Source organism: Hyaena hyaena, unplaced genomic scaffold (assembly GCF_003009895.1).
Source record: "Hyaena hyaena isolate Hyena2069 unplaced genomic scaffold, ASM300989v1 scaffold_118, whole genome shotgun sequence".
NCBI lineage: Eukaryota > Metazoa > Chordata > Mammalia > Carnivora > Hyaenidae > Hyaena > Hyaena hyaena.
The window spans coordinates 1,807,040-1,819,373 of NW_024080751.1; the positions used below are offsets into that span (position 1 = coordinate 1,807,040).

The 12,334-nt window shown below is 61.2% G+C and overlaps 1 protein-coding gene across 1 annotated transcript in view; it reads right to left on the minus strand.

Annotated features, from left to right (window-relative positions):
- Positions 1-12,334, minus strand: part of CDH4 (cadherin 4) — a 514,294-nt gene that overhangs the window by 53,686 nt on the left and 448,274 nt on the right. Inside the window, exon 6 of the mRNA XM_039237054.1 lies at positions 5,106-5,250. Coding sequence (XP_039092985.1) covers positions 5,106-5,250 — 145 coding nt within the window. The remainder of the gene's footprint in view (positions 1-5,105; positions 5,251-12,334) is intronic.

Below are 12,334 nucleotides of genomic sequence, written 5' to 3' on the forward strand. Positions count from 1 at the left end.
CTTGGAGCCTGGGGGTTCCCTTCTGGAAGCCGGCCGCCCCTCCTGGGGTCCTGGGGGCCTGAGCTACTGCCTGGGGCGTGAGCAGGGCGGTCCCCGTGGCTGCTGGCCTCCGGCCGGGCGGGTCTGACACCATGCACAGCCACCAGCCCCAGCTACCCCAAGGACGCGGAGGACCCGTGGAGGCGATCTGGCCGCGGCCCCGGGCACGCCCTCCGTTGAGGAAGCGCTCACACCAGCAGCATCTGTATTAATGCGGGGAGAAGGCACGTCCTTGTTCCCGGGGCCCAGAGGACGAGAAACAAAGCCCCTTCCAGCGCTTTCTCTGGGCACCTCCTCGGGCCTCTCTCCCCAGCAGAAAGGCTTCCATTTATCTTGACGAGCGAACAGAACGTCAGGATTGTATTTTCACCTAAGCGGGGCCGCTGCCTGCCGCCCGGGGTGGGGGCGTCTCTCTTGCTGCTCGCAGTGGCAGGGAAAGGGGAGAAAGCAGAGGGTCGGTTCTTGCGAGAAATTCATGTACAAACGCGGCCGTCCGCCTTAAAGGATTAATTTCACAAGCCTTAAATTGAAGTTTAATTTGAAAACTAATTCAGCCCCATAATTGGCTTTCTGCTCAAATCACTGAGGCTAAAGATTTAAATTCTTAATATTCAGATGACTTTCAAGTATCTGCTGCCATCTGTGCATTAGTCCACGGCGCTAATCTCGGGGAGCCCTCCGCCGGCACAGAAATAAAATAAATAAATAAACGGGCCACTAATAGAATAATCTATTTAAGCAAAAACTCTGCATTATCAAGATGAGGGTTTCTTTGACTTCATTGGCAGCATATAGATTTCTCTGCTATTTAATATTTTAAAGTGACATTAATTTCAAAATTTATAATATAGGCCCTCACACAGCTACGGGGGGTTAGGGAAATCAGGAATTCCAATTAAAGCCCCTTTTCAGTTAAAGGTAATCATTGTGGAGGCATCTTTGCTTGTGAGGTTCGAGAAGCCTGCCTTGAGGAACTGATGGTGAAACAGCTCTGAGCTCCCGGAAGCAGGCCCCCGGCGTGTCCTGAGCCCTGGTTAGCCTCCAGGGATCCTGGGGTGGGGGTGTCGGGCTGGGGCTGGGGCTCAGTGTCACAGCGACTGGGGGAAGACACCCAGGTTGAGGGTATAGCATGTGCAAAGGCCCTGAGGTAGGACAATGCTTCCCTTTCCTGAAGGCCTTGGCCCATGTGAGCATTACATACCACTCATTAGCATGTACACAGCATATCGATTTTGGGGTTGCTTAACTGGACAATGGACACCATGAGGGTGGGGTTTATATTTTCCTGTCCTGGAGAAAGGCACTCTCTCATACAACATGTGTTTTCGGTGGGGGTGTGGGGGGAACTGCCCACACTCCACTCTGCCCTTCCCCTCTTTCTTTCTCCTTCCTTCTGCCTGATAGTGGATGTGATGCTTGGAGGCATAGCAGCCATCTTGTGACCATGCGGTGAGAAACCAGAGGGGGAGGCAAATATTGTCTACACTGATGGCTTCAAGCTCTCCCCCAAACCCCTACTGGTCCAAGCCGGGTTTTCTGTGACTTGTGGCCAAATGCGTTTCTCGCAGAGACCCGGGGAGGGGAAGCAGTTGGTACAGCGGTTAGCGCCGTGGCTCATGAGTCAGACTGTCTGGGTTTAAATCCTGCCTCCCCCTGCTACTAGCTGTGTGTCCTCGGTGGCCCTCCTCTCCGAAGTGGGGAAAGTGCAAGTGTGGATCCCGCAGGGCTGTTGTGGGGGGTCTTGGAGAAGTGCGCGGAAGCAGCACACGTTAGCCTGCGGACGTGCGAGCGAGGTCCGTGGACCGCACAAGTGTCCACACCCTGGTGTGACCTCGCACAGCAGTTCTGTGAACTGTTCCCCTGGGGGAGACGGCTGGGGGGTGTGTGGGGCATCCCTGGCTCCTTACAGCTGCGCGTCTGGTGCACGTCTGTTTGTGTCTGTTTTCTGGGGCCACCGTCTGCTTTTCCTTTGGGGATCCACACTCGCCACGTGGTCAGACCCCATGACGCGGAGGGATCTAGAATGAGACTGTCCGTGCCTGACCCATGCCCACAGTGCATGCCCCGGCCGTGGGCACTGCTTCAGGTTGGGCACACGACCCACGCCAGGTCACGGGGACCTGCTGGGCTCCAGCAAGACGTGGTCCCTCTCCCGGGCCGTCCGAGGCTCAGAGACACGCCTGCAGCTGCTGGGGTGGCTCGTCTGCAGGAAGAGAGAGCCTCCCTGGGGGCGAGCCAGCACCGAGGAGCGGCAGTCGGCCGGCGGCCAGCAGGGCTCTGGCCGGTGCCCCTCTGCATGTGGCATGTCCACATCTGAGGCCGCTGCCCGTCTCTGGGCCCTGCGGTCATGTGAGCTGGTGAAGGCCCTTCTCCAGGGGCCTCTATGGCGGCTTCAGGGACCCAGAGATCTAACAGCTGTGATCAGAGTAGAGGACAGTCCTGACCCCGAACCAGGATGCCCGCGGCTCTGGCAAACGGGACAGGCCAGCCCAGGGCCCCCATGCCCTCCCGGCCTGTCTGAGCCCGCAGGTGCCAGGGAGGATGTCACGAGCTGTGGGGGCGCCGGGGCTGGGGAGGGAATGTGGGGCACACGTGGGGTCTGCCTGGGACCCTGGCCCCGAGTCAGCCTGCTAATGTCCCCAAGCGAACTAACCCAAACCTTAAACGCTTTTTGCCTAGCTGAGTCAGTACTTAACACATCTTTCCATTTGTTTCCCCTAGAATGTACATCACGGCACAGAATCATGACTAATTTCTGGTGGTGGTTTTCCTCACCCCCACCAGAGGCACCGTGTAGAACCCGCCTGCTGGCGTGGCCCCCTCATGTGGGGGAAGACGTGGCAGAGACCATTCCTGAGTCCTGGGAGCTTCCCACCTCGAGGACTCCACGGCCTTGTCTGGGGTCAGCCCGCCTTTGACCGGGCCCGTGAGGGCGTCCGGCTGGCTCCTCAGCAGCGTGGCACTGCTCCGTCCTGGGCTTCGCACAAAGATGTGGCCCGTTCCCCTCTGAGGGCTGTTCTGGGACCAGAGACAGACGCCGCGTCCCCCAGGGACTCTGAAAGTCAGTCAACACCTCGTGTAGACAGACTGCGAAAGGCACAGCAGTGGCCAAAAAGCACCAGTCTTGGGATCCGCACCAGCCTCCCACCTCCAGGCTGACGGAGGGGCTGCCCTGGTCTCCAGGCTTAAAGGCTTATCAGGATTTTGAGGAGGAGACACAGCAAGTTGCTGCGTTTGTTACTCTAATGAGTAAAGCCGGTTGCACACTTGGGAAGAGTATCTCTATCGATTTGCTGTAAAATGAGGCATAGGAGGTTTGATTTGTGACATCCAGGTGCCTTTCCAGAGCGTTCTGGGTCTTGGGGAGGGAGGCCTGCCATCTCTGTGTTAACGAGAAAGTCCCCCAAGCCTGGCACCCCCTCCCCCGCCTCCGGCGGCACCAGGAGCTGGCGGCTGGCGGCTCTTTTCTCTGGATGCTGGGAGCTGATTTGCCCGTCATCCGCCTTCCCTGCGCCTCCAGGGACCGGGGGGAGGAGCTGCCCTGGGTGCCGGCAGAAATAATGTCACATCCCGTCCCCTTCACTGACACCGGGCTGGCCTGCGTCTCTTGGTTCTGAGACAATCAATCGAAGACGCAACTCACCTTGTGGAAACAGCAGCCCCTGGAGACGGAGCTTCGACAGTGCCCTCCGGGCGGGGGAGGGGCGACAAATGCCCTGCCGGCCCCCCCCCCCCCCCCCCCGCCCCCGTGGCAGGCCTCCGACCCCTCCCGGGAAGCCGCCTCCGCGAACTCCAGGTGCCTGGGCTTCTGTTTGCCCAGAGCCAGGGGACTTGGAAGGGCCTGGAAGCCCTCCTGGGATTGGGGCCTCGCTAGAGAGCTGGGTGGGGTCGCCCGCCAACCTACAGACGCCACTTACACTGGAGTTCAGATCGACAAGGCGGCCTCTGGCCTGGTGGGTGTGTCCCGGAGGCTGCGGGGGGCACAGTGTGCACGACAATGGCCACCTTCGGGTGCAGTCCTGTGTCTTTGCGGCTCCTCCTGGCTCAGCGCCCCCTGCCCCCGCCCCCCACCCGCCTTGGGACACAGCAGCGGGGCCCCGCCTCTCAAGGGTGGCCCCCCGCCCCCACTGCACACAAACTGCCTGGGGGCGTGATGCCCAGACCCCAGGCCCCCCTCCAGAGCCTGAATCTGGTGCGCGCTGAGAGGTTCTGCATTTCCAGCACATTCCTGGCCATGCTGCTTGGCCCTGGGGAAGGTGCCAGCGTCGGCCGGGGGCTCTGGCCCACATACACGCGGGGGGGTCTGGCTGCTTGCATCACCTCCTGGGACCCTGAGCCTTTATTTGCTAAAGGGAAGAGGGGGGGCGCCCACTTCTTGGTGGACGTGGATCCAGAGACCTGATGATCACGTGCTTAGCAAGGGGCCCGGCCCACGATGAGGTCAATATCATTCATGCCAAACTGAAGTCTGTGTGAGGACTGGCCCTTGGGTCAGCTCTGAGGGGGACTGGGGGCCTCAGGCTCACCTCTTGGGTTAGGGGTGCCGGGCCCTCTTGTGGGCTTCCTACGGGGCTTGGAACAAAATGGAAAGTGTGGCGCGGGAGACCTCAAATGACAGGTCTCCTCTCTGACCTCACCTCCTGCCCCAGGACCTTTGCCTGCGCCTTTTCCTTCCCCAGACCCCCTTCTCACACACACTGACCGCAGACCTCCTGTCCAAGTGGCTCCCGCTCCTGCTTCAGCTCCCGGCCTACGTGTCACCTCCACAGAGGGACCCTCCCTGATCTGCAGACACCTCCATGACTCTCAGATCCCCTGGCTTCCTTCCGAGCCTCGTTATCAGTGCAATGGCCGAATTCACTTGTGTTAGCCCGTCTTTCATCTGCACCCCTGTCTGGACTCTGCTCCCAAACACACCGTGTGAGATGCAGCAGGTAGTAAATGAACGCATCAGTGGGTCCGTGGTGCCGCCATGGCGGTGGAGGCCGCGTGGCCTCCCCGGAGCTCGGGGCCGCCCTGCCCACTGGCTCCTGCTGCCCGCTGGTCGTCAGGGGCTGGGGGCTCACCTGGCTTAGAGCCTTCGTCCACAGAGCCGTTGTAGACCTGGTTGATGAACTCGGGACGGTTGTCATTCATGTCGATGACGTAGATGTACAGGTCGATGGGGTTCTCCACCTTGTTGCCGTTCATGTCCACGGCGTGGGCTCTGAGCTGGAAAGCAACACACACACCGTCAGCCGTGGGAGCAGCCGGGAGAGGCTCCCGCGGGCCCTCGGCACCAGGCGGGGTGACGGAGGGCCTGGGCCCCTCAGGGACAGTCTTGGCGGGGGCAGGGCATCGGGACACGTCACGAAACTTCTCTAAGCCTTGCTCTCTCCTCTGTGGAAATGGGGAAGCATTAGTTTTTGGATTATTTCATTCATTCACTCACCACTCATTCATTACTTCATTCACTCAACCAATATCTGTCAAGGGCCTCCGTGCGCCAGGCACTGGCTGGACCTGAGATTACTGCCCAGTGGAACAGACGCGGCCCAGCCCTGGGGCTTCTCATCTGGAAGGGAGAGGGTCGTCGAGGAGGAAGAGAAGACACATAACTTGGATGTACTGATAGTGGCTGGCTGGGCTTGGGAGGAGGCCAGGCAGGCCTCCCAGAGGAGGTGACCTTGGAGCTGAGGCCTGCCCCAGATGGAGAGGAGAGCAAGCGTGGAGGTCCCCATGGGGGTCACGGAGCGGCTGAGGCCCAGGGCAGCTGAGGGGCCGGTGTGGGACCGGGGATGTGGAGAGAATGGAGGGCCCGCCCGGGTCTCTCCTCACTGAAGCTGTGACTGTCACACATCTCTGGAAACCGCGTCACCTTGCAAGCTGGACTCATTGGACCCCAAGGTCTTTGCCACAGGACGGCGGAAGGAAGGCTGTGAGGGGAGCTGTGCTTGAGCCCTGTCGGGGGGGGGTCTCCGAGTTGACGGGGGGCACACAATCCTCTCCACGGCCTCCTTGGGGCCCCGTGTCATGGCCGCTGTGGCAGCTTCTGGGCAGGAGGCCATGCGCCTCAGGGGCCCCACGGAGGCTCGGTTCGTGCCCACGGCCCTGGGCGCGATTTCACCCTTGAAATGAGGAAGGAGCTTGAGGCTGGTTCCCCGGGGGGCGGGCTGTGCAGGGACGTGACGGTCCCCAGCGCCGTGTTAGCGGAGCGTGAAGCCCTGTCGCCATGTCAGCCCCGCCCGGCCCCTCCTGCTGCGCCAGCGCTCGGCCGCGCCCAGGTGATCCTTCATCTCGTCACAGGTGGCCCTGCAGTGGCGCATGGGGTCAAGGGTCAGGAAGCCTCTGGAAAAGGTAATCCTCAGCTACAGTTAATGCCAGCTTCTTCTAACGGAGGCGGCGGTGCCAGCTTCGGCGTGGCAGCCGGGCTGTGCGGCCCGGGGCCCTCCTGCTCTCCCCCACCTGCCCCCCAGTGTCCGTCACGTTGCTGGCTCCTGCGGGAAGTGTCCAGGGCCCCCCATCCCCCGCCCTGGTCCTCGTGCAGAGACAGGAAGTGGCAACAGGGAAGCCGCCCGTGCCTTCGGCGACCTGCACATCTGAGCGTCTTGTGTGAAAGGAAGGTCCTGTGCCTGCGACGTCGTGTGCAGGACACGTGTCTCTTCTTGCCAAAGGAGGGCTTGCTCTGCGTCTTACCCACGGCCGCGGAGCACCCCATGTGGGCCTTGAAGCTGCCTGCGGGTGGGCGCTGGGGTGGCACCGGCTGTGTGCCCGCTCAGGGCTGGGCAGCGCTCTGGGAGCCCTGCCCCCACTCGCCTCAGCCCTCACAAGAACCCGAGGGACCGCTGGTCCTGACCTCTAGTTTACAGGCAGGGAAGCTGAGGCTCTGGAAGATGGCAGTAGTAGCAGGACTCCAGAGCGGGTCTTACTTGTGGAACCCTCAAAGGAATCTTCTAGAGAATCATCTTGCAAAGCAGATACGAGCACAATGCATCTTGAGCACTTGAACGTTTACGTGCTGGCTGTGTCAGAGTGACCTGTGGCCACAGCTCAGCTCTCACGTGGGAGGTGGAGCTTGAAGATGTGGATCCCAGGCGTGGAGGCAGTGGCGGGGGCCACGTGATGGGACCACATTCCGTGGCAGGGCTGACAGTTACACAAGGCGACCGTCTGGGATGTGGTGGCCTCGCGGCTCTGGGACCACAGTGCTGCCCTGGCCGGCGGCCGCAAGGGAGCCAGAGCCTAGAACGCTGGGCGAATTCCACACACGGCTTGAAAGTGGAAGGGGCCGCGTGCCGAGGGATGCAGGTGTCTTTAGGGGGAGAGAGGCCCGGCCGCCAGCCAGCAAGGAGGTGGGACCTGGGCCTGCTGAATGGGCAGGGAGCAGACCTTGCAGGCAGGCTTGACCTTGATTTACACCCGGTGAGACCCTAAGGCAGAGCCTCCCCACCTACAGAAGGTGAGCCAGGGAGTGGGTGTTACTTTAAGCCACTAAGTGTGTGCTCGCCGTGGTGGGCTTTCTGTAGGAAGGGGGTCGAGCTGGAGTCTTACGAGGGGCGTGAGGGCCGCCATGAGGGGCTTCCCGACCTTGGGGAGGACAGCAGAGGGCTTCTCGCAGCAGGACCGAGAATTGAAAAATGGGACGTGAGGCTTCACTCCAGAATTCGGCAAACAGATCTGGCCACCCTCCCATCTGGGTCCCGTTGTCTCCGGCCGACCTGTCATCTCACGGGGGCAGGAGTGGCGCTGCCAGGCGTGGCCCTGGTAGCCCCCAGGCGAGGGCCCACGCTGCTCACTTCTGAGATGGGGTCCAAGGAGGCTGAGGTGGGCAGCCCCGTGGGGCACACTTCCTAGTTCACGACGAGCAGGGAACACTCAGTGCGTGGCTGCCATGCAGCATTGCTTTGTTTCTCTGTCTCCCAAGAAGGGAGCTCAGGGCCGTAGGAGACAGAAGGGAATGTGGGCAAAGTGTCTGGGGGTGAGCAAGTCACCCAGAGGCCCAGACACTGAGCCAAGTGTGTGGGGACCGGTGGACAGGCTCCCCCAAAGTTCCCGGCTTGGGTGAGGAGGGGGGTGTGGCCTGCAGGGACCTTGGAAAGCGCCAGGGGCCTTCAGGGGCATCTCGGCTTCCTCTCCAGGCCCAGAACGCGATCCCGGGTCCCTGAGGACTGCCAGCCCGTGGCCCCCAGCACTTTGCAGGCTGGTGCAGCCATCCTGGGCAGAGCCTGGTACCAAGCTGGGGTTTGGGGGCACATCAGGCAAAAGACGCAACAGAAATGGAGGTGTGCTTGAGAAGTGCACGGGGCTAGGTTCCTCTGGTGACACGAGCCAGCGTCTGGCACGTGGCTGGACAAGTGGGGTGAGCAGGCGGCACTCTGCCTGGAGTGGCCATCCGGCTGTCACAAGCCCCCTGCACCCTTGTCCCGGGAGCTGAGCTGTGGGCGGGGCTGCAGGCCATTCCGAGGTCTCCGAGGGCGCAGAGTGGGCACCGCACAGCAGCCGTCCAGGGGGCCCTGCCCCTTGGCCGCAGGCGGTGGTACCGGCTACTCGGGCAGCAGCAGGAGGGGAGGCCCTTTGTGGGGAGGCCGGAATTCCAGGGCTGACTTTGGGGTGAACTGCAGGGGAGAAGCAGGTAACCGGAAACACCAAAAGCAGGTCTTCATTTTGAGCTCAAGGTTTCCAAAGTAATTAAAATAAAATGCAAGGGAGGGCCTTCCCGCGTGGGGTGGGTTCTCCCAGGAGCCTCTCTGCAGTCAGCAGGCGCTGGGGCCGAGCACTCCCGAAGCCCCGCCCACCGCACCTGCTGGCCCCGCCCACCGCACCTGCTGCCCCCACCGCACCTGCTGCCTCCCCACCCCCCCACCTGCTGGCCCCGCCCACCGCACCTGCTGGCCCGCTGCTGGCGCTGCGGTGAGAACCTGAGATGCGAGCTGAGCCCACGGGGCTGACTCTCTGCCAGCAGGTAGCGCCTCCCCACCCCGTCTCTTCCTCTCCTCCGTGTCTCTGTCTCTTGCTCTGTCTCTGTCGCTCCGCGTCTCTGTCTTTATTTCCGTGTCCCTGTTTCTCTCGCTCTGTCTCTGGTTGGCGCACGGGGGGAGCTGACTCTGGATCTCGGGCCGGCAGCGCAAGGAGGATGCGGCTGGGGCTGCGCGGCGGTGGGACCGGCCGTGTAGCCGGCGGTGCGCCGGAAGGTCCCTGGCCATCGTCGGTCCGTCCCCTCTCCCGGATCCCAGCTCCTGCCGCCCCAGCGCCCAGGGCCCGGCCTGGGGCGTCCACAGGGAGGCCTGTGGGGTGAGGTGCTGGCGACCTGGACCGCTGGGGGCCCCCAGGAACGGGAGTTAACGCGCGGCGGCTCTGGGGCCCAGCAGGGCTTGGAGGCCAGTGGTGAGACCCATGGGCTCTCAGGCTTCAGTCCCCGTGAAGTGGCCTCACGGTCGATCCGCCTCCGAGAGGACCGCGAGCCTGGAGGCTGGCACGGCGTGGGCTCTGTGCCGGAGACTCGGAGGCCCGCGTGTGGCTGAGCGCCCTGCCGTCGCTGTCATGAAATCCTTAGTTCAGATGACAGGCCCCCCTTTCATTCCGCCCTGGGCCCCGGAATGTGTGTCTGTGCTGGACGTCAGAGCTGAGCAGGGTCCTGCCCGGGCGGCCCCTCCTCGCCAGGACTGTGGTCACAGAGCAGCTGCAGGGCCGCCTGGCCCAGGGCCCATGACAAAGCCTTTCTTTCAGAGGTCTGGGAGCCTGCGCTGGGGACAGCAGGGGTCGCTGGAGCCCCAAGGAAGGCAGGAAAGGTGCCCCGCCAGGAGCTCCCCCCCCCAAACCAGTGAGCAAGTGTGGTGGGTGCCTGGAGTTCAGGAGGGAGGGACATTCCAGGGACACTGAAGAGCTGCGTGGGGCCAGCCCTGTGGTCAGGCCTCGGGAGGGGTCGGGACCTCAGGCCCGGGGGAGGGGCTGTCTCTAAGTGACCGATAATTAAAAACCAGTGTGTCTAATCTTGAACGAGGGGAGCATGATCGCCAGCAAGCAGCTCTGTGGGGCCGTTTGTGGGGCTGGTTGGAGACAAAGTTCTCCCACGTTGGCCGAGGCCCTGGAGGCCAGGGGTTCATTGGGGACGAAGGCTGCAAGGCACAGAGACACTTGACCAGGTGGGCGACGCAGCGAGCGAGCAGCACACACCTCCTCTTCTCAGTCACCGGGAACATCCGCCCGCCCCCAGCCACTGGCCGCACATCTCTCTAGACTCGGGGGCACCGACGCCTGGAAGAGCACAGAGGGGCTGGTGCCTCTGGGAAGGGGGACGGACCACTGGGGAGGCAGGGGGGCAGCGAGGAGGGCGGTGCCTCCCCAGCGTCTGTCCCCGCTGTGTTAGTGTGGGAACACCATGCCGATCTCACCAGTGCGTCGGGGAAGCCCCCTGAGAGCCCCTCCCGGGGGGAAGCACCCCTGAAGCGGCCTGCCTGGGAGCCGGCAGCAGAGAGTGCTGAGTGTCAGCGGCCACCTGCTTCAGGGGTCCCATGTCTGCGCATCCTCCCCCACGGCCCCTCGCCCTGTGAACAGAATCACCGGCCTGGCTCAAAAGGTAGAGAGATTTTCCTTTAGATACCCAGGGACCCAAGGGAAGCTCTTTTTCCAACCAGCTAACAAAACAATCGATTTCCTTTGTACCTGTTTCTTCTCCCTGACCCTGGCCCCCACCGTTCGAGAGGCCGTCAGGACGACACCCAGATGCCCACATCCAGTGGCATCTCTAGGGCAGAACATTCCCACTCTTGTCAAGACCAGCAGTCTGGCTGCTGAAGAATCTGGGTGCACAGCCTTTCTTGGGGGTTTCAGGTCCAAAGGCTTTGATGCCTTTTAATCCCAGTGGAGTGTAAGCTCCCCCTGATTGGGCTGTGTTTACTAGTGTTATCACTGGTGTTGGCGGCTCACTGCCAACCACAGGGCCTCACGTGTACTAGACACTGAGAAATGTCCCTGGATGCATGGATGGAATGTATGTATGTATGTATGGCTAGGTGGGTAGATAGATGGATGGAAGAATGGATGGATGAAGGGATGGGTGGATGGAAGGATGGATGAATGGATGGGTAGATGGATGTACGTATGAGTGGATGGATGGATAGGTGGATGGATCAGTGGATGGATGAACAGATGGACAGATGGATGGATGGAGGAATCGATGGATGGATGGATGAAGGGATGGGTGGATGGAAGGATGGATGAATGGATGGGTAGATGGATGTACGTATGAGTGGATGGATGGATAGGTGGATGGATCAGTGGATGGATGAACAGATGGACAGATGGATGGATGGAGGAATCGATGGATGGATGGATGAAGGGATGGATGGATGGATGGACGGATGGATGGATGGATAGATGGGAGATGAAGTGGGATACACAAGAGGTGAGAGTCTGGAAGTATGAGCCAAGGTTTCTCTTGGAAGCTTCTCTGAAGAGGGATGTCTGGGTCTAGTGAACTGGGAATTTCTGGAGCCGGGAGCCTTTGATTCCACACTTCTGTCTCTACTCATAGGAGAAAACCATAGGATGGATGGAACCTCCTCTTCCATGTCAACAGTCTCTGTGAAGCTGAATCCACCTGGGACTTGGGCAGCCAGCCCGAGACAGTGGTTAAGAAGGATGAACCAGCCCCCCAGCCCGGGCTTCCCCAGGTCCAGTCAGCCTAACCTCCTACTTCTGATGGTGTCAGGGGTCTCTCAGGGGAGGCCACCACTGCCAACCACAGAGTCAACCTCTTCTGCCAATTCCTTCCCTCTGCAAGTGGTTCCTGTGCATCCCTGAGGGCCAGGCAACATTCTCGGGCCCGGGGATGTGGCGTGCGTAGCCTGATGGCTCTCTGCCACATGGAGCTTTCCTGCTAGTGCCAGGAGGTGGGCCCTGGGCCCCAAGCAGATAACCAGAGAGCAGCAGTGGTGTTCGGCCACATTCAGCACCGTGGGCTGACGCCAAGTGAAATTTGGGCCAATGATGTCTAACATCAGGGCAAAAGGCTGAGAATTCGATCCTCTTAAATGATAGTTTTCATTTCCAAGTTACAACCAAGGACCTGGGTGTTCAGATGTCATGAAAACAGTGCACACCATGCGCTGTGCTCTGTTCTCACACGTGAACCCCTGGATCCTCCCACCTAGAGAGGGGGCTGTGGTCCTCACTCTCCTCCAGCTCATACTGCCTCCAGCGGGTGCAAACCTGCATCTTGCGGATGAGGAGGCGGGGCCGGGACAGGGGACTGGCCGTTAGGGTGGAGGCCATGAGACCCTGCTGTTTCCGCCTGAGCTCTGGGGCCCCTCCCCTG